We start from the raw sequence: 27,140 nt of genomic DNA, 5'->3' as shown, positions 1-27,140 counted from the left end.
TAACCAACACAGTTATTTTAATATACTTTTTACCTCTGTGATTACCTTGTATCTAGGAACCTTCTTCCAGCCCCCTGATCACATGACTGTGACTGTTTATTATCTATTGTCTTAAATTTAGCATTGGTTTGTGCTAGATCTTAAATAACCCCCTGCGCCTGAACACAGTGTTATCTATATAGCCCACGTGTACTTTCTGTCTCTTTGTGTTGAAAAGAGATTTAAAAAGCATGTGATAAGAGGCAGCCCTCAAAGGCTTAGAAATTAGCATATGAGCCTACCTATGTTTAGTTTAAACTAAGAATACCAAGAGAAAAAAGCAAATTTGATGATAAAAGTAAATTGGAAAGTTGATTAAAATTAAAAGTCCTATCTGAATAATGAAAGTTTAATTTATACTAGACTGTCCCTTTAAGCACATTGTAATCTCACCTAGACATAGAAAATGCTTTTTCAGTGTTACACCCTCTGACATACCTTCCTCTGCTAACTCTAACCAGAACTATAGAAGTCTCTATAAAAACATAATTCTGTTATAACCGCTTTAGATTGTGTGTAAATAAAAAAAATCAACTAACAGATTTAAACATTGCAAAACAGTACTAAAATAAAAGGATAAAAAGAACACTACTAATATAGTCCTGGTAAAAGACAAACAATATTCATCCACACAATGAATAACACATTTGTTTCTCAGTGAAAGATATTGGGTTTATATTCAATTACCAATGCATTATACATTTTGTACATTTAGAATTATTGAATATTGAAAATATTATCCTGCACAATCCTATCCTGGACCTAGTGAATTATTTTGATATCAGACATGACTTGTCTGACATAATTAGTTGCTCTAACTATAACATAAAAAATTTTTAAGCAAGTTATACCTTTAAATAAATATTTTTATATTTTATATATTTTATTATTTCGATCCGTTTAGTAAATCTAAAAGTACTCTATGAAAACATTAACTACGTGTCTCGTTATGATTTGCCAAACATCATCCTCTTTAGTACACATGAGCATATTCATATTGAAGCAGAAGTATGATTTGATTATTAGGTCTTTCACTTTCAGAACACTACTGTTTTGTTTTGTTTCACATACCTATACATGATTGCTTTACTGTTCAGAGTGTGCTTAAAGGGACACTTAACCCACATTTTTTATTGTGTGATTCCGATAGATCATGCAATTTTTAGGAAATTTCTAATTTCTATTATCAAATTTTCTTCATTCTCTTGGTATCTTTATTTGAAATGCAAAAATGTAAGTTTAGATACCGGCCCATTTTTGGTGAACAACCTGGGTTGTTATTGCTGATTGGTGGATAAATTCACCCACCAATAAACACGTGCTGCCCAGTTTCTGAACCAAAATAGCTTAGATGCCATTTTTTTTCTAATAAAGATAGCAAGACAACAAAGAAAAATTGATAATAAGAGTAAATTAGAAAGTTGCTTAAAATTGCATGCTCTATCTGAACCATGAAAGAAAAAAATTGGGTTCAGTGTCCCTTTAAAGGGACATGAAAGTCCACATTTTTCTTTCATGATTCAGACAGAGCATACCATTTTAAAAAAAGTTAACCATTTACTTCTATTATCCTTTGTTTAAAAGATACCCAGTTTGGTGTCTGGAGCACTACATGGTAGGAGATGTTGTTGTGTGTATGAGTATGTATGAGATGTTGTGTGTGTGTGTGTGTGTGTATATATATATATATATATATATATATATATATATATATATATATATATATATATATATATATATATATATATATATATCTCTGTTAAAGCCATTTGTCTGCCTTTTTTTTCTCTAACACCTGAGATTTCTTATCTTTATAACTTTTGTGTAAAAATGCCATCACTTAAAGGGTCATGAAACCCTAAAGTTATTTTTTGATTTAGATAGAGCATGCCATTTTAAACAACTTTAGAATTTGCTTCTTTTATCTCATTTGATTTGTCCTGTTGGTATCCTTTGTTGAAAATTATACCAAAGGTAGACTGAGGAGAAGCAATGCACTACTGGGAGCTAGCTGCTGATTGGTGGCTGCACATATTTACCTCGTCATTGGCTTACCCTATGTGTTCAGCTGTGTTCAGCTAGCTCCCACTATGATGGTCACCTTTTCTAAATGATACATACCGGATATGCAGTCCAAATGCTATACTAATAATTTATTTAAAGTTACTGTATTCCATTGTCTGCCAAGAGGTACAATGCATTGCTGTCCTCTCTGTGAACAAAGGGTTAATGGTAATAAATATGATGACTAGTTTAGTTTTGGAGGTAACAGGTCTAACTACATAATAGAAATCACAGTGTAGCAGTGCGTGTCAGCCTCACCATAAGCAGCACTGTCTGTGGCTTATTAGAGGCCTGGCAGCTTGACCATAGTGGTTAACAGGGATACTGAAATACAATCCAAGAAAACCACAGCTTTATATATCTACATATTCATAGCCTGCTCTGGAGCAGTTTTTTGGCCTTTTGTGCATTTGATTCTGAATATGTAGTCATAGCATTAGTGCCTATCCTCATGGAAAAATGTCATTATTATGTGCTCAATTTATTATGCAGCATTAATCCTTTACATTTATTGATTTGTGGTCTACTAAATTTACTCTGAATGCTTTGTATGAAATGTGTCTTATTTCATCATTTTATATGGTACCTGTTCATGTGCGGCTCCGGAATCCTCAGAAGCACTCCATATGCAGCCGTGAGATTTTAAATGGACTCTCTGTAATTAATCCCTTATACAACTAAAGTATGTAAATCTGTTATGCTGATAGGAATGCATTGTGTGGGGTAAATGAAGATATTTATTTTTAGGAGGTAAAAATTAGACTTATTTCTTGTTCTTAAAAAAAAAAAAAGAATATAGAACAAATGGGAAATATCTGCAAAATCATGTTCCCACTCCTTGTTCACCAGTGTCATTAAGATTGTTGCTATATGATAAATCTTATGTAATCAGTTTACTCATAAACTTATGCACTAAATCCACAACTCTGTAACAGAAACATAAATAATAACAATATCTACAGGAAACTAAAAGTTGTGATAATATAGTAATTAAATGTTTTAGTAATGCACAAACATAAATAATAACAATATCTACAGGAAACTAAAAGTTGTGATAATATAGTAATTAAATGTTTTAGTAATGCACAAGCATAAATCAGAAAAGCTTTAAAATCATTGGGTACATTTTGAATGATGTGGTTCAATATTTCTGAATAATGTTACTATGTAGAAAATAGTTTTATTTATAAGTAGAAATGTGGTTTTGGAGCATTCTGTATATTTTAAAGTCTAAACTAATTTAACACTAACCTCTAATTTATTGTGTTGCTGTAGGGATTCTGCATATGTAGGTTCTCTAGTGGTTTTCTGGAACGGTGTTTCATCATATGAGTAATCGGAAAGTCTAATGTAATAAGACGTCCTTATATTTTCATGCCTTGTCTATTCACAGCAGGTCCCTATAAGCCTCTTGCATAGAGCACCCCCACCATTATTCATACCTGCTCTCAAAAGATGCATTAGAGAATTATGCATTATTTTTTATTAAGTTGATTTCCTCATAAAACTGCTTGTATAGATGAAAGCACGTCAGAGCATATATATTTAGTTCTTACGTGGTTTCCCAGTTGTTTCCAGTCTCTGTAAAGCACACCGGCATATCTTCTAAATCATACTCCTTATAAGCATTTATAATCTATGGATATGGACCAGTTAATCTCACAAAAAATGTAATATGAGGGTGTAATATAAATTTGACTCCCTGAACCAAAGATGCCTTAATTAAAAGACACCTACATATACACATTCCAACACAACAGTTCTCCAATACAGAAAAGAGTCTGTACAAAGCTCATAATTCCCTTTAGGTGCAGACATATAGGTATGAATGCACAAAAGGTTTTTTGTTTTTTTTCGGGGGGTTGAAAGAGGTTATTTTCTAGTGTAATACTTTTAGTTTATTTTTGAAAACATGTTCTTGTAATAAATAATATCTTTATTTTTATTTTATTGGAGGCTTGTCCCAGTCTAGCAAAACTGCAAATAGCTGTGAGGCCACTTCCAATGAGTGGAGTATTGGTTGTGTTTTTGTTTTATCCCCCCCCCCCCCAATAATCTAATCTTTTCTTTCTATCATATTCATATAAAAGACCCTTATTTCCATACGAATTCTGTAACAGATATAATCTTCTATTAATTTTGTTTTTCCCCCAGTAGTTTATATACAAAGCAAACATGGCAGGGTTCCATATTTGTGCTATAATTCAGAGTATGTGGGCAAGATGAAAACAATCTCGGTGTACATACAGTGTGGCTTAAATAGGTGCAATTAAAAATGCCACCTTTGATGTAGTATATATCAATATTTTTTAAATAGCTAAAAATTGCTATATCCAAAAGTTCATGACACAATTGATCTTTCCAAGTACATGACATTAAAAAGATGTAACAACCTCCAATCATATTCCTCTCCCTTACTGTTTTCTTTTAAAAGAACACTAAAGTCAAAATAAAACGTTCATGATTCTGATAGAGCACACAATTGTAAACAGCTTTTAATTTCACTTCCATTGTCAAAATGTACACACTGTTTTGAGGCACCAGCTCCTACTTAACATGTGTAAGAATTCACAGCATATTTGTGTATGCATTTTCTTGTTGGCTGATGGCTGTCACATGATTCAGGGGGAAGGAAAATTTTGTCAGAAAAAAATTATATCTCATTTGAAATTAATACTGATTTATTTTGAATGTTATTGTTATTGTAGATTTGTTGATTATGCAGTTCTGCTGTATTTGATGGTCCTTTAAAAACATTCTCATCAATTTTTTTTCTATTTTTAATTTTTAGCTTATCACCCCATTAAAACACTTGGGGCTATATTACAAGTGGAGTGCTAAATTATCGTGGGTGATAATAAATTAGCCATTACAATTGGCTGCTTATTGCTACCGCGAGCTCGCATTATTGCGCGCTGGTATTACAAAGTGCAGCGCTAATATTGCTTGCATGCAAGCGATATTTAGTGCTCCACTTGTAATCTAGCCCTTGACATTTACAATATGTTTCTGCAGAAATTTCATTAGACTTTTAAGGTTTGATGGGTGGATTCCTTCAAAGTACAACTGTAAAATAAGGTATATTTAATTCCTAACTGTTGCCAAGAAATATTGCCCTCAGGAAAGTCATTAAGGTGCCTTCTTATATTTGCCTTCATAGTATTGTCTCTGAATATGATGCAAACAGTGAGCACAGCACAATGTAATGTAGGAAAACCCTCATGTGCTAGGAACAGATCTTGGCATTTTATAAAATGTTCTGCCTACACTGAGTAGAGACACACCCATTGTAAAAGCATAGCATTAAATGGGGAGAAGTATGGTTGACATGTTTGTTATGGTTTTATTTACCCTTTATAGCGCTTGTAGATTTTTCTAGTGTGGCACAGTCCTAGATTGTGCTGTAAGTGCTGTCAGAAGTTGATGTGTTTTGTATTCATGTAGAAATATTGTGTACTCTACTCTCCTCCTTTTTTTCTTGAACCAAGAATATTTTTGTATACTTTTTATTGAGGTTCATACATGAATTTACATAGGTCTGATCACAATAAAGCAGTTCAATTTAGTTACAGAACTATACAACTTTCCATATCAAAGGCAAGTTTTGAGACATATGAAAAATCAAGCTGTTCAAAGCTACAGTAATCACATTAAGGATTTTTAAAAGTATGTAGAGTAGCTATAAAAACTTATGTAAACTTCAAAACGCTAGATAAGAGCGAGTAGTTTTATTAAGCTGCATATTATGCAGCAGGTTTGCATAAGCCTGCTGCTTCTTATTTAAAAGGGTAGAAAGGTCAAAAATGAAATGTGCACAGGGGCATATAAGCACTTTTGTAATATGCTTCCATTAGCAAAAATGCTTCTAATAAAAGTTATTACTGTTTTTCTGCGGCATACGCACATATCCTGTGAGGGCCCCTTGCACTACTATTTAAACACTGCACCTTCTCAGAGAGTCAGCAGTGGCGTGTATGACATAAATGAAGCAATAAACACCACTGACACTATTCTGTCAGATCATCAAATTCGTTATACTAGCGAACGGAAGTGACGTTCCGTCAGCAGTCTGATTAAAAATATATACCGCGTATGTGCTCCTCAGAGTTGTCGTGTTCCAAAACGACTACATCACATTCGCTGTTCTGATAGAACACCGGTATAGGAAAAAGGGGAGTGACAGCTGAAACATTCCGGTATAGGTGCAGAGCAGCAGTGACTATTACTATTTAAAAAAAACAAAACAACACCAGCTCTATTTTGCTGTCTACAACTTTCTTGCCCGTGAAGTTTTAGGAACCGCTTTCCCCTAACACTCAGGGAATAATACGCACACGTTTGACACAGAAGTGGCGGGATCAATCACCGGACACTTGCACGTTTGGGGACATTGGCAAACCCTGCTGTAGCGCAAAAGGTTGTGCTGGATCAGGGGGCCGCGTTGCGATAAAGCATTTGCATGAGGCGATTGCATGCAGACAGGTTCAATACATGCAAACCTGTCCGCCTGCAGGGATGGTAAATCTACCCCAATATCTAAACAACATCACTATGGAAGGCAACCTCACACTTTTTTCAACTTCCATGGCTACTGGAGAGTTACTGAGAACTACTACATTTTTTTTTACAAAAAATAGTAACATATTTCCCTTTTCAGTATACTGGTCAAGCCTATATTAAATGTAGTGCATGTCACAGGTCAGCAGATAAAAACTAATCAAGCTGGGGAGTCATTGTTCATTTTCTAAAGTGTACTAGTTCATGTGAAATGAGCACTGTTTTTAGAGACTTGGGAGCATTCTTCTGGCTTAGTTATACAACATTTCATGATTGACTTATGTGTAAGTTAATGAGTGACTCATTTCATATCGCCTACTAACCTGTTCTCAAACAAGGATAACCTTAAAGGGACATTCTGGTCAAAATTTAAATGCACATATATGAATTACATCTTTGGATAGAAACCTATGCTTCCAGTAAATTTTGGCCTGAATGTCCCTTTAAAATCTGTTGTCAATGTAGTTATTGAAAAAGTGCTTCCTAAGAGCCTTACCAAGGATGCATATACCCAGTTTTACCCCATTATGATTCTGTAGTTTGAGGAAAAGTTATGAGCTATGAACTGGAAAACATTCCACTTTACTTCTATTCATTTGCTTCATTCTTTAGATATCCTTTCTGAGGAATTAGCAGTGCACATGGGTGAGCCAATCACACGAGGCAGCTATGTTTAGCCCCCAAATCAGCAGCTACTGAGCCTATCTATATATGCTTTTCAATAAAGGATATCAAGAGAATGAGGCAAATTAGATAATATAGGTACATTGGTAAGTTTTGTAAAATTGCATGCTCTTTCTAAACCATGAAAGAAAAAAAATTGGGTTTCATGTCTCTTTAAACAATTAGAGCATCATTAAAAGGGAAATATTTTGAGATTTAACAGTTTTAGCCTTTGTCTTTTTATTTTTTTCTCGCTTGATGAGTTCTGTTAACACATTTTTAGGGAAAGCAATATTCTCCATAATGCGTGTCACTTCCTATGGGACACATGATTCTGAGGCGTTTTGTATGAGTTATAATTCCTCTGCTCAATCTGTCAGTTATCTAAAAGAAATAATAATAAAAAAAAAGGTTAATTCAGATATTAACATGTTTTACCAAAAGGACATCAGTTAGCCATTTTTTTAGAAGATTTAGCCATTTGGTAAAGGCCAAATGTTTTAGACTGGATTGTTATGATATGCCTATCGATGAATAGACAGTGAGGCAGCTGGACATTTATATATATATATATACATCTAGATATCTGTCTTCTATCATATAGACACAACCATTAGGAAGGTTAACTCATTCCTGCAAAAAACTTACGTAAGTGATTTACTCTCTTGATTTAAAAAAAGCAGACAGGGAACAGATGATTTAATCCTGTGACTCCCTTTAGCTTCCTATGGGCAGCCTTTTGCCCTCACATTATTTGCTGTTTTCCTGTGGCAGCAAGGCATATAGGGAACTCAATCTGATGTTAAAGGGACAGTCAACCCAACATGGCTTCTAAATCATACCTATAGAGTTTAAAATGATTCATATTTTTAAATGTAGCCCAATTTTCAACCATATTGCGTTAGCATGTAAAAAGACTTACTATGTTTGTTTCTGTTGTTCAAAAATGTCCGCCTGCCCCCTCCCCTATTGCTTCACAAGTCTGCTCGCCTTTACTTTTCTATTCTACACACTCCTGGTATTTGCGCATGCGCAATGCAACGATTTTCGTCAAGGAGGTACTTTTAAAACCAGAACAGAAAGTAACCGCTCAGTACAGAGTATGACCGAGTCCTGATCAAGTTAAGAACAAACGTACGTCTCGCATATGAAACCGCTGTGTACTGAGTGGTTACTTTCTGTTCCGGTTTTAAAAGTACTCCCTTGATTAAAATAGGCGCATGCGCAAACGCCAGGAGCGTGTAGAATTGAAAAGTGAAGCCGAGCAAAGACTTGTGATGCAATAGGGGACGGGGCAGGCGAACATTTTTGAACAACAGAAACGAACATAGTAAGTCTTTTTACATGCTACCGCAATATGGTTGAAAATTGGGCTACATTTAAAAATATGAATTGTTTTAAACTCTATAGGTATGATTTAGAAGCCATTTTGGGTTGACTATCCCTTTAAGAATGAAGAAGACTTCCTAGTAGAGAAGACAGTTAGCCACAGTTATTATGTCAGCAAAACATACTTTGTTTTACAGTTCTTATCTAATCATCTCTGCTGACAGATATGTGGTAGGATTAGGCTATTGAAGCCTGCCTTGTGGACTTTTAGTAATTAAAACCTGCAGTTTTCAGGCTTAAATTACAGGAAAAGGGGGAATATTCCAAATCTGTTGTACTATACATACTTAGGGCAAGATTACAAGTCGTGCAGTTTTCCGCACGCAATATGGTCTTCCTTTCCTATGGCATAGAGAGTCCACAAAACATTCTAATTACTAGTGGGATATTCACTCCTGGCCAGCAGGAGGCGGCAAAGAGCACCCCAGCAAAGCTGTTAGTGAATGTCAACTCTTATGAATCAGTGCCTGTTTTTTTTTAAAAACTATTAAAAACAGGGGCACTTTCATTCATGAAAGATTACATTGCACTGGATTTTACAAATACTTACCTTCTCCTGAAACACCGGATCGCCGATCCCACGCCTGCAGCTCCTCTGTACTTCGTCAGCAATGATGAAATCAGCTTTTTCCAATCACGGCTACCCCCCAGAACGTTCATCTGGGGAGGCCACACCGTGATTGGAGGAAGCCGGTTTCGTCATTGCTGTGTTAGTACAGCAGAAGGAAATTGGTGTGAGGATTGGCAATCCGGTGTTTCAGGAGAAGAAGGTAAGTATTTGTAAAATCCGGTGCAATGTAAACTTTCATGAATGAAAGTGCCCCTTGTTGCTATCACTTTTCAGCTTAGCTTATTTGGTGCAATTTAAAATAAAAATAATTTAATTTTTTTTATTGTGGTCACGTGACCACTCCTCGGCACTTCCGGTTTTCGGCTTTTCTGTTCAGATCGGAGTTTGCCGCAGTGAGTGTGGAGGCTGCATTTTCTTCTTTCTACAGTGGCAAGTGGATTTGGGCTGTTCCGGTAACAAGGAGGTGTTTTTTTTTTTTTGTTTTTTTTTTGCTACCGGGTGTGTCCGGTTGATTCATTTTAATAATGCTTATTGTGTTTGGAGGCTAAGATAATTCCTGGACAAACTTTTCCAGTTTGTTGTCCTTCCTTTTGGCCTTGCCACAGCTCCCAGAATTTTTACAAATGTTCTGGGGGCTCTTCTGGCAGTGGTGAAGACTAACATCCCTTTCTTTTTAAAGATAACCATTCTTGTCATATGTATTTTATTCTCTTTAACTTTTCTGAACTGCAGACATTTTATTTTATTTTAGAGGTTGGTTATCTCTTGAATGTATATGGAACATATATAAAATATGGTACACATAATTACAGATGGTACAATTGTTTCAAAATATTGGCATTGACTATGTTTTTAACATGTTTTTTAATATATGTTGTCTGACATAAGAGACCACTATTATCTGTCCTTTTAATAAGGCGATTATTAATTGTAATGTTAATTTTTTAGTATGTATTGAAGGAATTAACAAGTATAATCATTTAGGTCTTTAGAATATCACCTTAAATATGTAGTCCACCTTAATATGCTTAGGAATCAGACCAATCAAAGGAATAGGAGGGGTATTTAGGAAGGCAAACTGCACCTAATAACCATCTTGAAAAAGCCTTATATGTAGGTGAAACGCATTGATGGATACGACTAGTTCTATGTGACAAGGCAGCCAGTTCCTTGTTTGTTTTTTTGCGCAGAGAAACCCTAATAGAAATACCCTTTTGCAAGCAGAAGGATCGTTTGCAAGTAGAAGAACCGAGCCATCATACAGAGATATTGATTGGCCACAGAATACATGTGACGATATATGTCATCGGATATCCCGGAAGCAACCGAAGTGTGGTGTATACCGCTAAAGCTTCTCCATGCCAGTGCCTCCTTGTCACCCGCTGCAGATGTAGAAGCCCACAGGTGATCTCTGTGAAATAGGAGACTGGGACTAGGGAGATAAACAAGGATTCAAGGTAACACAGAGCGGCAGCACATACACAGTTCGACTCTTTTTTTTTGTTCACCCTAAATTGGAGGATACTATTGGAACATTCTATGCGAAAGGATCGCTTGCATATAGTTTGCTTAACATTTATCCAGTGACTTTGAGTACTTATAGGTGGTCATTTTTTGGTGGTATTAGTTTCTTTTAAATGACTATTATATTTTAACTACAATTTTATCTGGCAGAGATTGTATTACGCTTTTTTTAGTATTTGTGACCGGTCACATCATAGCCATTTTATGTAGCCGGTGTGTGAAATATTTATTTAATTTAAATACAATTAACAATGTCATATCCTTTTATTTTATTATAATCTATCTCTTACACTAGTTTTGTTAGCAGCTTTTTTAAGCGTTAGTCTGTATTTCTCCTACTTGCACCCAGGGTATTGCTGTGGCGCCTTATCTAGACGACATTCTAGTTCAAACGCCATCTTTTCATCTAGTAATATCTCATACCGAGATGATGTTGTCTATTCTACGTTCCCACGGGTGGAAAGTGAATCTGGGAAAGAGTTCCCTTGTTCCAGAAACAAGGGTTTGTTTCTTGGGAACAATCATATAGTCTCTGTCCATGAAAAATTTTCTGACAGACGTCAGAAAATCCAAGCTTCATGTTTCTTGCCTGTCTCTCCAGTCTGCTTTTCATCCATCTGTGACTCAATGCATGGAGGTGATTGGACTGATGGTTACCTCCATGGACATTATTCCTTTTGCTCGGTTCCATCTGAGACCTCTGCAGCTATGCATGCTCAGTCAATGGAACAGGGACCACTCAGATATCTTGCAGAAGATACATTTGGATTCCCCAACAAGAGTCTCACTCTCATGGTGGGTTTTACAGGACCATCTATCTCTGGGCACATGCTTCCTGAGGCCTTCCTAGCCTGTTAGGCTGGGGAGCAGTTTGGGGTTTCTTAAAGACACAGGGTCTGTGGACAGAGGAGTCGTCTCTTCCAATAAACATCTTGGAGTTGAGAGCAATTTTCGATGCTTTAATAGCTTGGCCTCAACTAGCTTTGGTCCGATTTATCAGATTTCAGTCGGACATCATCACCTCGGTGTCCTTCATGAATCACCAGGGAGGAACTCGGAGTCTCACGATTGCCATCTCTCTGCCATCCACTTACCAGGGGTGGACAACTGGGAGGCGGATTTTCTAAGCAGGCAGACTTTTCATCCTGGAGAGTGGGCTCTCCATCCAGAGGTTTTCACAATGATAACTCTCAGGTGGGGGGTTCCGGAGTTGGATCTGATGTCGTCGCGTCAAAATGCCAAGCTTTCAAAGTACGGTTCAAAGTCAAGAGATCCTCAAGCTGTTCTGGTAGATGCTCTAGCGGTTCCTTGGAGCTTCAACCTAGCATACCTGTTTCCTCCGTTTGCGTTGCTTCCACGATTAATTGCTCACATCAAACAGGATTACTTGCAGAATTTACCATAGTGTATGGTGTGAATACCTTCATTGGTGTGATTTAAAAGATTTTTCTTGGAACAAAGTAAGAGTTCCTCAAATTTTGGCTTTTCTTCAGGAGGACCTGGAGATGGGTTTGTCAGTGTGTACTTTGAAGGCTCAGATTTCTGCTCGGTCTATTCTTCTGTATAAATGTCTGGCAGTTCTGCCAGATGTTCAGCTTTTTTGTCCAGGCTTTGGTAAGAATCAGGCCTGTGTTTAAATCTGTTGCTCCTCCTTGGAGTCTTAACCTTGTTCTTAGAGTTTTGCAGCAGGCTCAGTTTGAGCCAATGCATTCTGTTAGTATTAAATTTCTATCTTGGAAGGTTTTGTTTCTTCTTGCTATTTCTTCTGCTCACAGAGTTTCCGATCTTTCGGATGTGCAGGGTGATTCTGTGATTCCCCTTACCTTATTTTTCATGCTGGTAAGGCGGTCCTTCATACTAAGCTAGGGTTTCTCCCTAAGGGGTAGTGTCGGTTCGCAATCTTAATCAGGAAATTGTTGTTTCTTCTTCCCAGAAGGAACATTTTTTGCATAACTTGGATGTTGTGAGTGCTCTTAAATTTTACCTTCAAGCAACTAAAGATTTTCAGCAGACTTCTGCCCTGTTTGTGGTTTTCTCTCTGGTTGAGAAGTGTTAGCCGGTTAGCTTATGAGACAGCTGGACAGCAGCCTCCTGAGAGAATTACGGCTCATTCCATTAGAGCTGTTTCATCTTCATGGGCTTTCAAAAATAAAGCTTCTGTGGAGCAAATCTGTAAGGCGGCCACTTGGTCCTCTTTACATACTTTTTCCAAATTCTACAAATTTGATACTTTTCCCTCAGCTGAGGCTTCTTTTGGGAGAAAGGTTCTTCAAGCGGTGGTGCCTTAAGTTTACGTCCGCCTGTCTTGTTTTCGCTTCCTATTCATTCTGTGTTCTCTAGCTTGGCTATTGGTTCCCACTATTAATTAGAATGTTTCATGGACTCTCTATGCCATAGGAAAGAAAACAAAATGTATGCTTACCTGATAAATTTCTTTATTTCCAGGCATATAGAGTTTAAATTCAGATGACAGTTTTCTTGTACAAACCTCAGGCACCTCTATATCCTTGTGTTACGTCTTTTTCCGTTCCCTTCGGCCGAATGACAGGGGGTTATGGGTAAGGGAAGTTATATTTAACAGCTTTGCTGTAGTGCTCTTTGCCACCTCCTGCTGGCCAGGAGTGAATATCCCACTAGTAATTAGAATGTTTTGTGGACTTTCTATGAACGGAAAGAAAGAAATTTATCAGGTAAGCATAAATTTTGTTTTTCTGAATCAATTTCCATTGTGCAGATATTACAAGTTTTGAATAATCGAGATCAAAAAGCTGTAGTTAACAGTTTTGCACAACTTAAAAGTTTTAGGAAACACTTCAAAAATACATTACAAAGTACAGTTTCACTCATATTAACACTGTCTAATAAAAATTATTTTATAAAAATATAGCACACAAAATTTATAAGGGCTAAAAGATAGATCTCTGGTGTTAGAAAAAAAAAAGGGATTTTACATTGACATAAATACACATATAGAGAGAAACATAGATTTATATGTATAGAGATATGTTTAACTATGGAGAAAATGAAAATATTTTACATTACAATGTTATGCCCATTAAACAATATCTCAGAGGGATTTTCAAAGATAGTCGCATATAGATCTCGAGCTATCTATATATTCATATACATATCTCACTATAAATAGATATATCAGTACAAAAATCATCACATATATAGAGAAATATTTATTTATATATAAATAGAACATATTCCATTACGAAAACATTCTTGCAATATAAAATATTCACATTTTTATGTACACTTTTGAGGGAGAATACGTCAACAGATTAGGGTTTTTGTGTTTTTTTTTTCTATTTGTCTTCTCCATTGACTTCTATAGGGGGAATGCGTGAACTGAATACGTTATTTTGCAACTTGTAATATCTGCGCAACCCCAAATTGCGAAAAAGCCATAACACGGACGGTGTTTTCAGTGTGATTTGCCACGCGACTTGTAATCTTGCCCTTAGCATTTTATATTAGAAACTATTATAAACTCAAGGTCCTTACTGTTTCTTTAAGGAGCCAGGCACATTGTCTAATATGAAATTCCACAAAACACCCAAGTGCTACAAACTATGTACCAACCAAAATGAGAGTAAAGTAGAAAGTTATGAGCCCTTATATATAAAACTTTAAAATAGAATTAATAATATGCTGCAATAGTAATCCCACACAGTATCATTTATAAAAAGAAATTAGTTATACTTATTTGAGCAATGTCAGTATTTTTTGCAGAATCTGCACACTAGGAAGCAAACAGTACTTTTGTAAATTTGAATCCTCCACACAGATGATATTGATATTGGGTACAAGTACTATGCTTCAGTTCATTTTGGAGATTATAGAATTACTTCCAGCTTGCTTGTGGCAGAATGCTGCTAGCTCTATGACAGATTTGTTTTCAGTAGCTGTCAGTCGCGGTATGGAGTCTAAAAGATATAGGAAAACGGCACAATTCCAACTCGGGCCTTTAATAATACACAGATCACACTTCTTATAAGACACAATAAAAATACACTCTTATTTGTGGTGAATATTCAATACTCTGCCAGTCCTCAATCCTCTGCTCAGAGTTTGTGAGGCTTCCAGTTACTCCCGGCATTGTTTCTCATCCGGTCACATGGGCGTACATCTCCAGATTACATCAGCTGTTAGGTGCACCACATGACTGGACGAGAAACAATATCGGCAGTCGTTGGAAGCCTCACAAACTCTGAGCGGAGGATTGACGACTGGCAGAGTGGCAATCAGCCAAGTCACAGTGGACATTTTAAGGATTTTATTTGAGGAGCTTGAATATTCACCACAAATGTGAGTGTAATTTTATTGTGGCTTATGAGAAGTGAGATCTGTTTATAATTGAGTCGTAGGTGCGCTGTTTTCTTATATCTTTTACACATTGGCCTCTATTTATCAAGCCATCAACCGCAAATACGCTGGAATTCCGCAGCGTAATTGTGGCGAGCCTGATTCCCCTTATTTATCAAAGCCTACAGACCGCCAAAAGTAGAATTTTGTGACATAACATACGATCCGCCGGTCTCAGTCCGACACAGATCGATGCTTACGTCACTACAGATGTTCCGAATGCAAATTCATCTGACTACTTTTGCTAGTTATCAAAATTCTTCCAGGTATGCTCGGCACTATTCCGGCCCAGCGTACCTGGTTTTCAATCCGCCGCCCTGGAGGCGGCGGATGCAATAGGAATCGATGGGAGTCTGAAAGCAGCAAAGCTCATGTTCGCTGCTGCCCGATATCCCATTGATTCCTATGGGAGAATAAAAGTTATGTTTACACCTAACACCCTAACATAAGCCCCGAGTCTAAACACCCCTAATATGCCGCCCCCTACACCACCGCCACCTATATTATACTTATTAACCCCTAATCTGCGCCCGACACCGCCGACACCTACATTATACTTATTAACCCCTAATCTGCCCCCCCGACACCGCCGCCACTATATTAAATTTATTGACCCCTAAACGTAAGTCTAACCCCAACACCCGTAACTTAAATCTAATTTAAATAAATCTAAATAAAATTCCTATCATTACCTAAATTATTCCTATTTAAAACTAAATACTTACCTATAAAATAAACCCTAAGCTAGCTACAATATAACTAATAGTTACATTGTAGCTAGCTTAGGGTTTATTTTTATTTTACAGGCAAATTTGTATTTATTTTAACTAGGTAGAATAGTTACTAAATAGTTATTAACTATTTAATAACTACCTAGGTAAAATAAATACAAAAGTACCTGTAAAATAAAATCTAACCTAAGTTACACTAACACCTAACACTACACTATAATTAAATAAATTACATAAATTAAATACAATTAGCTAAATTATATACAATTATCTAAAGTACAAAAAAAACAAACACTAAATTAGAGAAAATAAAAAACAAATTATCAGATATTTAAACTAATTATACCTAATCTAATGCCCACAGGCCGAAATATTTAAATGAGATGACTCTTGAATCATTCACTGGCTGTTCTTGCTTGTGAAGTAATCAGTAAACTTTACTTGGCTCTCCAGAGGTTTTGGAACTACATTTCCCATGATGCTCAGCTAGATAAAATGCTGGCTGAGCATCATGGGAAATGTAGTTCCAAAACCTCTGAAGGCCCAAGTTTGGAAACCCCTGCAGTAAAGTAATCTGCTAATCATTCTGAAGTCATCATCCAGAATGTTTTTATCTTAGCTGATGACTTTACAAGCTTAATGATGTGCAAATAACTTCTAAGGTAGTTTGATGACCATCAAATGACTCCAGAATGGTCGCTAAAGTATTCCTGTTTATCTTGGGGTGCATATCAATTTTAATTTAGTCTACACATGTTTTGTATACCTGTGTTTCCTTTTATTTGTATGCAAATTGTAATTCATTCAACTACAAGTTCTAGAATATTGTATATGAATATGACTGAACTTTTATGATAATTTTAGAATGATTATAGATATGTGTAAATAAAAATAATTTCACCTTTTAGATTTGAACTAATGTGGTAATAATTTTTTTCCAGATATGGCAAGATTGTTTCCACAAAGGCTATTTTGGATAAGACAACAAACAAATGCAAAGGTATGTTTCCAGGCTTTTTTTTTTATAACGATTGTATTATTTGGATCCAAGAAACAGCATAGCGCAATAAGGGCTAGATTAGTATAGCACAGGGTATTATAATTGGATGGTAAAAAGTGTTAACCAGATAATCTTAATGTAGTCGGAATTTTATCCCTATACATTTAATGGATAGCACAGGAAGCGTTATTAGTGATTTTGTAATAAAAGGGGCAAATTTAATTTTTTTTGCACTTTTGGAGATGTGATTTAAAGTGGTGAAAAACAAACCATAAGCACAATATATTAATATAAAGTATTTCATTTATATTAATACATATTAAATAAAGGGTTATTAGCATATACAAACCATATGTTGTTTTTCCAGCAGGCCAAAAACTCTTAGAAAATAATTATAGTTTGCAGAAATACCCAACAATGGGATGAGAGTAATTGTTTTCTAAGTATTCCAGAACATCCTGAAACACACCCAGTAGACAGGTGATTGCAATTCCTAAGGAAATCATCTGCTGCTTTGAGGCGTACAGCCCTCTTTCATGTGAGGGCTAATTTGTCTGTTTTTAATGTATGGTGTCTTTAATGGATACAGATCTCTTGGAGACCATATCCCCTATGCAGTAAATGCATTATACATGTACAAATATAGGCACATTATTTTTATAGCTATCACCTAACAATGACATGGACATGAGACCTTTCACAATAAACAAAGTGTAGACACTAACGAGCACTTGTCTGACCTATCCCTATGACCCAACTGGCATTTAATTTATGTTGGGCAAGAACTTAGTATGTTTTATTTACTCTGAAAGGGTCACTACATTCTGATTTGACACAAAAATTGATTAACAAAAATCCTATATTATAAAAGGCCAGGTATGTTTGTCCGATGCAGTCATGCGCAGTAGAAACTGCAGCACAAGACAAACGTATCTGGCCGTAAGGAAGGATCAGCAGTGACCTCCGTGAGGATCAGACAGCAGAGAGGGTGGGCGGGAGCGGGGGCGTGACCAAGCTGGAATGGGTGTGGCAGGGCCTGGTCGGGTGGGCGTGGTCGACTGGACCGCTGCACTGCAGAAAATGGCCTGTGTACACGGGCTTTAGGACTAGTATATACATAATAAAATAATTTTGTTTATTTCCTGGGGCATTATTAGCAGGACCGTCTTTAACACAGGGCAAAAGGGGCAGCTGCCCTGGGCCCAGTCTCTGTTGAGGGGCCCAAGAGTCCTAAAAAAAAAAAAAATTTTTTTTTTTTTTTTTTTTTTATGGTTCATACCAGACTGCTGATGTGACATGGGGAACACACACATTCAGTCCTAATACTGTCACAGTCAAAAGTACTCTGCTTATATTTTTTTTAAAAACTGTGCCAGACCGTGCCGGTGTCATGTGACATGCCAAGCTAGTGCCATGTGCTGTTTTAGATGTGCATTGTGTAGCACTGAATGCAAAGCCCTAACTCGGCATCCAGCCATTTCCCACTGCATCATAAAAGGTCCTACTGGGGTTACCACTGTTACCAGGTAACTGCTCTGGTGGTGGTGATTGTTTCTGGGTAGGGCTGACTGTAGGCGCATGCAGCAGAAAGCTGGAGCGGCAGGCACATGAGGATTTGAGCATCTGTGCAGCTGCATACACTGCTCTCTTCAGTCTTGAGGCTGTGTGACTCATCTCACACTGTATCCATGCAGCCTTGAACAGACAGCATCCAGTCTACTGGTTCCCTTAGCCCTGCTCTTTCTGCTGTGGCCCTAAGATCAACTAACTGAAGTTTGTTAGGGGAACAGTGCTTTGTAGAAAGGTGTCAGTGGGAAGAATAAGTGAGTGCACACACGCCCCTCCCCATGCAGCATTGTCTAGTTCAGGGTGAGAGGGAACTTGTTCCTAGCAAAGAAGCGCCATGTGCTGGTGTGGCTGATGTATAGCGTCATGCTGATACTTCACACATTAATTTAAGGTTTATTTTTATTGTTTTTATTTTCTCTCTGTCTCAGATTTTACAGCTTCCCATAGTAGTTCTGCTGTTCCAGTCAGTAAACTTATATTTGTCTGCACCACCATGCTTCCTCCTTTACCTTGCTTTGCTCCTGTTGGCTGCCCTAAATCTCTTTAACCAGCTAACCTCACACCAGAATCACATTCGAAAGAATATTAAATGAATCCACAGTGGAGGAATTTATATATTTATTTACTTATTAGTACTGCTTAGGTCCAGTTTCACATAATGCAATTTTTTTAAATTTTTTTTTTTAAATGATTAGCCCTGCAGTGGATGATCCACCGCTGGGCTAATAATAATAAAAAAATTGATTTAGTTGTTTTTTGGGATGTTGGGGTGGAGAGCCAAATTGCATGGGGTGGGGGGGGCCCAAGAAAATTTTTGTCCAGGGTCCAATCAATATTAAAGACGGCCCTGATTATTAGGAATACATTGTCTACTCTAGGAAGTAACCAATACTTTAGTTTTCCATAAACTTTCCTGCAGGTATCAGATAGTTGGCCCAATGATGTTGTAGCCAGACAATCCACAGCCAAATGCTGTATTTTGTAACAGACCAGAGGTTGTTAAACCCAGCCCTGTGTGTAAGTACATACTGCATTCCAGAGAAACAAAGTAGTATAGCTCCTAGCTTCAAACAACCAGTTTATGGCGGCAAAGAATGTTAACTATGATTTCAGTTTTCAGTCATATCATGCCACACTAACTGTCCTAATGTCTTTGCAATAAACTAGCCTGGCCCTATGGGCATATTTATATTTAGTTTAAATAAAGTTAACCTTTTTCCTTTATAAACCAGATATAGGATTTTAAAGTATTTGTTTACATATTCATTGTATATATTGGCAGTTAAACACTGTGTTGCAAATAATTCTGCATAAATATATGTTTTGAAAGCATTTATAACTGTTGTTTTGCTAGTACAATTTACATTGTTTTACAGTCTAGGATCACACTGCTAGAAACATCTCTAAGTGTCTTCTTTTCTGTGACCAATTGGGGTCAGTTAAAAAAACAAGCTTTTCCACTGGCCAAGAATCTGTGTAGAATGCTGCTGGTTTAATGTCTAAAGTGTACAGATACACTCCAGACTGTGTGTGGACAGTAGAAAAAAAACCAACACAATTTTCAGAGATAATCTTAAAGAAAAACTGGGCAAAGTAAATAAATAACAAAACTACAGATACACTCCAGACTGTGTGTGGACAGTAGAAAAAAACCCCACAATTTTCAGAGATAATCTTAAAGAAAAACTGGGAAAAGTAAATAAATACCAAAACTATGTTTTGCTTTGTGTATTTTTTATCTACACAATTAGTCTTTTTATGGCAAATTACACATTTGAGTCTAAGGCTTTTTTTTTTCACACCAACTGTGGTTTCTCGGTTTCCTTTTCAGCAACATAATTAGTAACTATGGGTTCTTTTACACACAAAACGTTTCAGGTCCTAACAGCTCTTCTTCGTCACTAAAACGTGTTGGGGCCTACATGTTGTTTTATTCTATAATGGACCCTCTACTGTGTCCATAAAGGTCCTAATTATGTAGAATGTGACTGGAGCTTTATGTTTTTATCTGCTCTGAAAATTCACCAAATACCGATGATCGATCGTAGCTTTTTCTGACAGAACATCGGTGTCAGTCTATTTCTGTGAGGAAAAATAAACACTTCTAAGTTTATTTCCCCCATTTCTGAAGAAAAATAAACTCCTCTAAATTTGCGCCCACCATTTCTGTGAGGAAAATAAATGCCTCTAAATGCATACTGAAAAATAGAGACTTCCAAATCCGCACAAATGTCTGTGAGGAAAAATATATAGCCTATATTATAAAATTAAAACTATAATTTTACAAATTCGGCGGCGCACGATGGATCACTGAGGTGTAGGGCTGTGTGCGCATGCGCTTTAATTACATATTACAGTCCATAGAATTCCTTGACCCGTTGTTGTGAAACAAATGGCCTTAAACAGCTGTTTGTAGGAGGTCGGGCCTCTTGCGCATGCGCAGTGAGCGCCACATCCCTCCAACAGCTGATTACACGTCACCGGAAGTGATGTAGTGTACACATTCCTATGGTATACGTTACTTTAAAACACCACCACTCAAAAACTTAAATTACAGTTGCATTAAAACCCAAGAGAAAATAAATGTATATATAAAAAAGAATAATTTGGAAACATTATTCCCAAGCTTAAGGAAGCTGTGAATTCAGTTACTAGAGCAGAAAAACAGGACTGCTTAAATTTATATTTTAATCTGAGTGGATAAAAAAAGAAAACAAAATACATAGAAGGAGATTGTATATGTATATTAAAAGGTAATAGCCTAAATTAGTGACCGTGGGAATCCCCAGATCCTTCTGGTGTTTCTTTTTCTGATTGTGCTAAAATCAAACACTATTTTATACCCAATCCAGATCTCATAACCCACCCCAGGGTATAGTTGTATAGTGCTCAAGTTACAGTATTTCAAACTGGTCTGGTTTGGTTTGTCTGTTGATGTGCAGATATTGGCTCTAGAGAAATGTAATGTGTGCCCACTATATGAAAAAAGTATGCCATACAATTTTTGATGACTTGATTACCAATGCATAGACAACAAAAATTACACCTCCAGTTTAATTGGCATTTCCAGTGTTGTACGTTGCCCCTTACCCTTACATTGGCATATTTTGGTTCATTCCCAGCTTTTTGCAGCATATGTGTTTATGAATAACTGCAATGTGTTCTGGATAGCGTTCTGGGCATATTTAAAATTATTGGCTATGTAGTTATTCTTCAATTACTCTAGAGGCTGGAGTTGGTCCCCACATCTCGAGTCTCCCACCTTGCTAGGTGCTAGGCCATAAATAATTGGCCACTGTGGAATACAGATACCATAGTATTCTTTTTGAAGCAGCTAATTTCCTGCATTAACCCCTTAGAAGCTAGTAGGCGAAATCATGCACATTACATGACGTGCTTATTGTGGAGAGACAAGATTGTTATTCCTTGTCACAGAGATCGTTTAGCAGGGCTAATAATTTGACAGGATTACACTTTCTGCAAATTGACTGTGCTAATGAGAGGGGGGTCAGTTTAAGCACCATTAAATTACATGCTCTGTCTTGCCAACCGTGTGTTCTTTGTTCCCAAAATGTGTGTTAGTGGGCACTTCCTATTCCTGTAATTAGAAGACATATTATTTGTGACCTACATTTTTCACCAAGTCAAGAGCAGACATTGCATGAATTCTGTCCATTAACCTGTAGCTGTCTGTAGCCAAGTTCAGAATACTTGCCATAGCTGTCACATAGCATGGGGCAGAGGTAACACATATTAAAGGGATGTTACACAGTCTGTTTCTTTGTTGTAATAAAAAAAGCACTAAGCAGTTGCTTATACTTAAATGGACATTGTACATTAGTTTTTTCTTTGCATAAATGTTTTGTAGATGATCTATTTATATAGCCCATTTGGGAGTGTTTTTGTAACCATGTATAGTTTTGCTTATTTTTTTAATAACATTGTGCTGATTTTTAGACTCCTAACCAAGCCCCAAATGATCATATTTAGACCCAGGTCTACAGATTCCAGTTTGTGTAATCTGTCTTTTCATATGTAGGGAAGGGGGGGAGGGAGAGTGTCTGCTTTCCAAGCCCCTTTCACTGGGTGTCCATTCCTACTTCATCAACAGTGCTAAACTGGGAACTTCTAAGTACATTTCTTCTGTTATGTGTGATCAGTCCACGGGTCATCATTACTTCTGGGATATAACTCCTCCCCAACAGGAAATGCAAGAGGATTCACCCAGCAGAGCTGCATATAGCTCCTCCCCTCTACGTCAGTCCCAGTCATTCTCTTGCACCCAACGACTAGATAGGATGTGTGAGAGGACTATGGTGATTATACTTAGTTTTTATGACTTCAATCAAAAGTTTGTTATTTTACAATAGCACCGGAGCGTGTTATTACTTCTCTGGCAGAGTTTGAGGAAGAATCTGCCAGAGTTTTTTTACTATGATTTTAACCGGAGTAGTTAAGATCATATTGCTGTTCTCGGCCATCTGAGGGAGGTAAAAGCTTCAGATCAGGGGACAGCGGGCAGATGAATCTGCATTGAGGTATGTAGCAGTTTTTATTTTCTGAATGGAATTGATGAGAAAATCCTGCCATACCGTTATAATGACATGTATGTATACACTTCAGTATTCTGGGGATGGTATTTCACCGGAACTACTCTGTTAAAAGTCACTAATCCTTTTAATAAGTATTTATCATGTTAAACGTTTTTGCTGGAATGTAGAATCGTTTACATTGCTGAGGTACTGAGTGAATAAATATTTGGGCATTATTTTCCACTTGGCAGTTGTTTGCTTTTAATTGTGACAGTTTCGTTTCTCTTCACTGCTGTGTGTGAGGGGGAGGGGCCGTTTTTGGCGCTCTTTGCTACGCATCAAAAAATTCCAGTCAGTTACTCTTATATTTCCTGCATGATCCGGTTCATCTCTGACAGATCTCAGGGGTCTTCAAACTTCTTTGGAGGGAGGTAGATTCTCTCAGCAGAGCTGTGAGAATTTTATATTGACTGTGAATAAAAACGTTGCTCTGTAATTTTTATGTCAAATTTAATTATTGTTATTTTACTAATGGGAACAAACCTTTGCTAAAAGTTGTGTTGTTTTAAAGTTTGATGCTATAACTGTTTTTTCAGTTCATTATTTCAACTGTCATTTAATCGTTTAGTACCTCTTTGAGGCACAGTACGTTTTTGCTAAAAAAGATTATAACCAAGTTGCAAGTTTATTGCTAGTGTGTTAAACATGTCTGACTCAGAGGAAGATATCTGTGTCATTTGTTCCAATGCCAAGGTGGAGCCCAATAGAAATTTATGTACTAACTGTATTGATGCTACTTTAAATAAAAGTCAATCTGTACAATGTGAACAAATTTCACCAAACAGCGAGGGGAGAGTTATGCCGACTAACTCGCCTCACGCGGCAGTACCTGCATCTCCCGCCCGGGAGGTGCGTGATATTATGGCGCCTAGTACATCTGGGCGGCCATTACAGATAACATTACAAGATATGGCTACTGTTATGACTGAAGTTTTGTCTAAATTACCAGAACTAAGAGGCAAGCGTGATCACTCTGGGGTGAGAACAGAGTGCGCTGACAATACTAGGGCCATGTCTGATACTGCGTCACAGCTTGCAGAGCATGAGGACGGAGAGCTTCATTCTGTGGGTGACGGTTCTGATCCAAACAGATTGGATTCAGATATTTCAAATTTTAAATTTAAATTGGAGAACCTCCGTGTATTACTAGGGGAGGTCTTAGCAGCTCTCAATGATTGTAACACCGTTGCAATACCAGAGAAACTGTGTAGGTTGGATAAATACTTTGCGGTACCGGCGAGTACTGACGTTTTTCCTATACCTAAGAGACTAACTGAAATTGTTACTAAGGAGTGGGATAGACCCGGTGTGCCGTTCTCACCCCCTCCAATATTTAGAAAGATGTTTCCAATAGACACCACCACTCGGGACTTATGGCAAACGGTCCCTAAGGTGGAGGGAGCAGTTTCTACTTTAGCTAAGCGTACCACTATCCCGGTGGAGGATAGCTGTGCTTTTTCAGATCCAATGGATAAAAAATTAGAGGGTTACCTTAAGAAAATGTTTGTTCAACAAGGTTTTATATTGCAACCCCTTGCATGTATCGCGCCGATTACGGCTGCGGCAGCATTTTGGATTGAGTCTCTGGAAGAGAACCTTAGTTCATCTACGCTAGACGACATTACGGACAGGCTTAGAGTCCTTAAACTAGCTAATTCATTCATTTCGGAGGCCGTAGTACATTTAACCAAACTTACGGCTAAGAACTCAGGATTCGCCATACAGGCACGTAGGGCGCTGTGGCTAAAATCCTGGTCAGCTGATGTTACTTCTAAGTCCAAATTACTTAATATACCTTTCAAGGGGCAGTCTTTATTTGGGCCCGGTTTGAAAGAAATTATCGCTGACATTACAGGAGGTAAGGGCCACGCCCTACCTCAAGACAAAGCCAAAGCTAAGGCTAGACAGTCTAATTTTCGTCCCTTTCGGAATTTCAAAACAGGAGCAGCATCAACCTCCACTGCACCAAAACAGGAAGGAGCTGTTGCTCGTTACAGGCAAGGCTGGAAGCCTAACCAGTCCTGGAACAAGAGCAAGCAGGCCAGGAAACCTGCTGCTGCCCCAAAGACAGCATGAACCGAGAGCCCCCGATCCGGGACCGGATCTAGTGGGGGGCAGACTTTCTCTCTTCGCCCAGGCCTGGGCAAGAGATGTTCAGGATCCCTGGGCACTAGAGATCATATCTCAGGGATACCTTCTAGACTTCAAATTATCTCCCCCAAGAGGGAGATTTCATCTGTCAAGGTTGTCAACAAACCAGATAAAGAAAGAAGCGTTTCTACGCTGTGTACAAGATCTGTTATTAATGGGAGTGATCCATCCGGTTCCGCGGTCGGAACAAGGACAAGGGTTCTACTCAAACCTGTTTGTGGTTCCCAAAAAAGAGGGAACTTTCAGGCCAATCTTAGATTTAAAGATTCTAAACAAATTCCTAAGAGTTCCATCGTTCAAAATGGAAACTATTCGGACAATCTTACCCATGATCCAAAAGGGTCAGTACATGACCACAGTGGATTTAAAAGATGCTTACCTTCACATACCGATCCACAAAGATCATCACCGGTATCTAAGGTTTGCCTTCTTAGACAGGCACTACCAGTTTGTAGCTCTTCCATTCGGATTGGCTACGGCTCCAAGAATCTTCACAAAGGTTCTGGGTGCCCTTCTGGCGGTACTAAGACCGCGAGGGATTTCGGTAGCTCCGTACCTAGACGACATTCTAATACAAGCTTCAAGCTTTCAAACTGCCAAGTCTCATACAGAGTTAGTTCTGGCATTTCTAAGGTCGCATGGATGGAAAGTGAACGAAAAGAAGAGTTCTCTTTTTCCTCTCACAAGAGTTCCATTCTTGGGGACTCTTATAGATTCTGTAGAAATGAAGATTTACCTGACAGAAGACAGGTTAACAAAGCTTCAAAATGCATGCCGTGTCCTTCATTCCATTCAACACCCGTCAGTAGCTCAATGCATGGAGGTGATCGGCTTAATGGTAGCGGCAATGGACATAGTACCTTTTGCACGCCTACACCTCAGACCGCTGCAATTGTGCATGCTAAGTCAGTGGAATGGGGATTACTCAGATTTGTCCCCTACTCTGAATCTGAATCAAGAGACCAGAAATTCTCTTCTATGGTGGCTTTATCGGCCACACCTGTCCAGGGGGATGCCATTCAGCAGGCCAGACTGGACAATTGTAACAACAGACGCCAGCCTTCTAGGTTGGGGCGCTGTCTGGAATTCTCTGAAGGCTCAGGGACTATGGAATCAGGAGGAGAGTCTCCTTCCAATAAACATTCTGGAATTGAGAGCAGTTCTCAATGCCCTTCTGGCTTGGCCCCAATTAACAACTCGGGGGTTCATCAGGTTTCAGTCGGACAACATCACGACTGTAGCTTACATCAACCATCAGGGAGGGACAAGAAGCTCCCTAGCAATGATGGAAGTATCAAGGATAATTCGCTGGGCAGAGTCTCACTCTTGCCACCTGTCAGCAATCCACATCCCGGGAGTGGAGAACTGGGAGGCGGATTTCTTGAGTCGCCAGACTTTTCATCCGGGGGAGTGGGAACTTCATCCGGAGGTCTTTGCCCAAATACTTCGACGTTGGGGCAAACCAGAGATAGATCTCATGGCGTCTCGCCAGAACGCCAAACTTCCTCGCTACGGGTCCAGATCCAGGGATCCGGGAGCGGTTCTGATAGATGCTTTGACAGCACCTTGGAACTTCGGGATGGCTTATGTGTTTCCACCCTTCCCGCTGCTTCCTCGATTGATTGCCAAAATCAAACAGGAGAGAGCATCAGTGATTCTAATAGCGCCTGCATGGCCACGCAGGACTTGGTATGCAGATCTAGTGGACATGTCATCCTGTCCGCCTTGGTCTCTACCTCTAAGACAGGACCTTCTGATACAGGGTCCATTCAAACATCAAAATCTAACTTCTCTGAAGCTGACTGCTTGGAAATTGAACGCTTGATTTTATCAAAACGTGGTTTTTCTGAGTCGGTTATTGATACCCTGATACAGGCTAGGAAGCCTGTTACCAGAAGGATTTACCATAAAATATGGCG

The 27,140-nt window shown here is 38.0% G+C and overlaps 1 protein-coding gene across 4 annotated transcripts in view; it reads left to right on the top strand.

The window, feature by feature from the left end:
• Window positions 1-27,140, top strand: part of RBMS1 (RNA binding motif single stranded interacting protein 1) — a 285,859-nt gene that overhangs the window by 104,749 nt on the left and 153,970 nt on the right. For all 4 annotated transcript variants that reach the window (XM_053698355.1, XM_053698359.1, XM_053698354.1 and 1 more), the window contains exon 3: window positions 16,851-16,909. In XM_053698355.1, coding sequence (XP_053554330.1) covers window positions 16,851-16,909 — 59 coding nt within the window. The remainder of the gene's footprint in view (window positions 1-16,850; window positions 16,910-27,140) is intronic.

This window comes from Bombina bombina, chromosome 1 (genome assembly GCF_027579735.1).
Source record: "Bombina bombina isolate aBomBom1 chromosome 1, aBomBom1.pri, whole genome shotgun sequence".
Lineage (NCBI taxonomy): Eukaryota > Metazoa > Chordata > Amphibia > Anura > Bombinatoridae > Bombina > Bombina bombina.
Note: the sequence above shows the minus strand (reverse complement) of the source record. Positions and strands in the feature narration are given on the sequence as shown.